The sequence below is a fragment of the Triticum aestivum genome, chromosome 4B (assembly GCF_018294505.1).
Source record: "Triticum aestivum cultivar Chinese Spring chromosome 4B, IWGSC CS RefSeq v2.1, whole genome shotgun sequence".
NCBI classification, from domain to species: Eukaryota; Viridiplantae; Streptophyta; class Magnoliopsida; order Poales; family Poaceae; genus Triticum; species Triticum aestivum.
The window spans coordinates 645,671,797-645,674,850 of record NC_057804.1 but is presented as its reverse complement, the minus strand read 5'-3'; the positions used below and the strand labels follow the sequence as shown (position 1 = coordinate 645,674,850).

Sequence of the window (3,054 nt, the reverse complement as noted above, 5' to 3'; positions counted from 1 at the left end):
GTTATCATCTCTGATATGCATACGTTATCATACTATTTACACAGAGAGTTACCGGAGCATGCTTTTTAAGAACTTTTTTCCGAGAGTCAAAAAGTTATCGTGGTGCTTGTGTGTGAGTTATCAGGTCTATTGTTCATATATATTGCCTCACCATTTATACAAAATTGATTGTGGGTATGTTTTCAAGAATTCTTCCCTGATCAAAAGTTATCATGTTGTTTACACTCAAGTTACCGGAGGTATGTTTTCAACAATTTTTTCCCCGGGCCAAAATATTACCATGGTGTTTGTACGGGAGTTATCAACTCTGCAGGTAGGTAAATTATCATGCTATTTACACATAAGTTACTTGGGGTATGTCCACAACAACATTTTTCCGCGGGTCAAAAGTTACCATGGTGTTGAACCGTGAGTTGGCAGCACTGCGTTTTGTATACCATGCTATTAATACACACATTACCAGGGTGTGTATTCAACAACTTTTTTCGGGCCAAAGATATTCGAGTGTTTGTATATGAGTTATCAGGTCTACGATGCATAAATTACCATCCAATTTCCACAGAAGTTACCGGGGGTATAGTTTCAACACTTAATTTTTTTGGACAAAGTTATCATGGTGTTTGTCTGTAAGTTATCAAGCTTGCAGTGTGTATTTCATCGTGCCATTTACACAAAAGTTAACGGTGGTATATTTTCAACAACTTTTCACCGGGTCAAAGAGTTAACACTATGTTTGTACGTGAGTTATAGGTGTACGGTGCGTCTCTTACCATTTTATTTGCACATAAGTTACTGGGATATGCTTTTAATAACTTTTTCCTTGGGTCAAAAGTTACCGCGGTGTTTGTACGTAGGTTATGACGTCCGCGGTGCATATAGCATATGTTATTTACACATAAGTTATCGGAGTATATATTTCAACAAATGTTTTCCCAGATCAAAAAATACCGCGATGTTTGTACGTAAGTTATCAAATCTTTAGTGGTCTATCTAATGAACACAAAATATAGTTGGGTTAGTTGGTTAATGGGCCCTTCTGAACTCAAATATCCATTACAACCTATTAAACTTCTTTACCCACATATCTCCCGCCCCTTGAGTACACATCTGGTTAGCCCGAACTTCTACAAAGAAAATCAAATTCATTGCTTGGTGTATGAACAAATAGCGCAAGGCAAGGATGCCTCGTTTTCCCTCGTTGGAGCCTAACCATTAGAGAAAGACACAAAGTCATTAGAGGAAGACATAATATGTTTCACTGCTCATATAAACATGTACTAAAATCATGAAAGAAACGCACGCAAATTAAATCTTGGTTACATTCGACAGGCCAAGTGACTCACCTTATTAATACCTTAAAGATCTACAAAGAAAAAACGTAAATTTGCACCAACAGTTGTGTTAGTCCAGCTGGCCAGTGAAGCAATCCTCAACAGTTTAGTCTGGACTTCGATTACTAGCTTCACGTCTTTGGATCTGTTGCAAAAATCCATCCGACTGGAAAGTAGCTTTCTCGTTATATCTATATTACTATCAATTGTTGTGATTTCTGAAATTGTACTTCCTCGAGGTACTAGTCTTGATTTGCTACTCCTACTTGAACTTGTACTTGCGCTTCTGGATGCATGCCCATGCCCATGGAGCTCATAGTACGTTACCTGCTTCATTGTCGTAGACGGATGAAGGTTCACTGAAATCGACAACCACACCAGCGAAGCGCTCACCCGAAAAGGAAGCACGAGATGAATCAACATTCCACGAATGGAGACTCAAGTTAATACCTGTGCTATGGAGCCCAGGACCATGCATGGTGAGATCATTGAGCACGGGGATCTCGAGAGCTTCTTCCATGCCACTTATCTGAAGAAACAACACACAGCACTTCCAAACTGTACCAACTAACAACAGGCGAAGAACAACAGAGGCAGAGCACATGGGAACGAGTGGTGAGCAAGCACGCGCGCACCTGTCCTGCGTCCATCCCGATGCACTGGGTGTCAGTGGCGCCCGCGAGCACCATCCCCCTCGCCCTGCTCACCGCCGTGACCGCCGCCCTCCCCATCTTCTTGGTCGCGCCGACGATGACCACCTGAATCAATTCCCAACGTACGTCGCCAGGGGAACAGCATGGCGTCAGACATGACATTCCAACGTAGGCGGCTAGCGAATGACCCCCTTAATCAATTCCATGCCATGTGGTAGCAGTACCTTGATTGTGCTCTGCGACGGCGGCGCCTGCGCGGATGCGGCGGAGCAGGAGACACTCGCCGCCGCGCTTCTCCTCCCGACGACGACCTTACTGGTGCGGCGGCAGTGGACGGAGTAGCGGCATGACGACGAACTGACCGTGCCGGTGGCGATGCCGCCTGTGCAGGGTCCGGTCGTGGGGAAAGGGAGGAGATTCGGGTAGGCGTGCCCTCCCATTGCCCAACGGTTTTCGAACCTCTGGCCAGCCGACGGAGCTGGCAATCTTATCTTGTTGTCAGATGATGAAAACGTTTTTTTTTCTTTTTGTGGCTTTGAGTCATCCATTGACACTCAAACAATGTAGTGCGTATAGTTTTTTTTAAAGGCCAAACTTGATGAAGTTTTAAGCCAGTTCGAGTACATGGACCGACCGACCTGAGAAGAACAATATAAAGTTTCTCGAAAGGTATGAAGGGGACGCGAGACAAACCTCATCGGAGGGAAGCTCGGTTCTTTAGGATGACCACTTGACATTAAAAGTCACGAAGAATCATGATCAATGTTAGAGGGTAGTCTACATTTTTTTTCAATGTTAGTCCCATGTGTTCATGGTATCAATGTTTCGACGATAAAGGTAACGTGGTGTGAATAAAAGTCTCACGAGTTTAACCTTGTCCGGTGTGGCCATTGTGCCCGCATCGCACATAGGGAATCATGTTGTCTTTTTGTCCCTTTGGTCGTGGGATCTTGATCTAAACGGTTACCGTTTGGCAATTCAACTTGTCAAATCGGCGTTGGCGTGATAAGTGTGAGGTCAGGTTCGGCCCGATCATTGGTACTCCTACTTTATTTTTTTAGCGTTCCTCA

General features: G+C 44.2%; 1 protein-coding gene across 3 annotated transcripts; it reads right to left on the bottom strand.

Annotated features, from left to right (window-relative positions):
* Nucleotides 1-1,253: 1,253 nt before the first annotated feature.
* Nucleotides 1,254-2,428, bottom strand: LOC123093829 (dihydrodipicolinate reductase-like protein CRR1, chloroplastic). 3 transcript variants are annotated; one of them, XM_044515884.1, is made up of 4 exons: nt 2,209-2,428; nt 1,967-2,089; nt 1,782-1,860; nt 1,254-1,658 (listed from the first exon to the last, which is right to left on the bottom strand). In XM_044515884.1, the coding sequence occupies exons 1-4, from the start codon at nt 2,422-2,424 to the stop codon at nt 1,645-1,647; spliced, it is 432 nt and encodes a 143-aa protein (XP_044371819.1). In that variant the 5' UTR covers nt 2,425-2,428; the 3' UTR covers nt 1,254-1,644. The 3 variants fall into 3 exon arrangements, with proteins under 3 accessions (XP_044371819.1, XP_044371818.1, XP_044371817.1); XM_044515883.1 differs by having other exon boundaries at nt 1,782-2,089; XM_044515882.1 differs by having other exon boundaries at nt 1,254-1,860.
* Nucleotides 2,429-3,054: the final 626 nt, after the last annotated feature.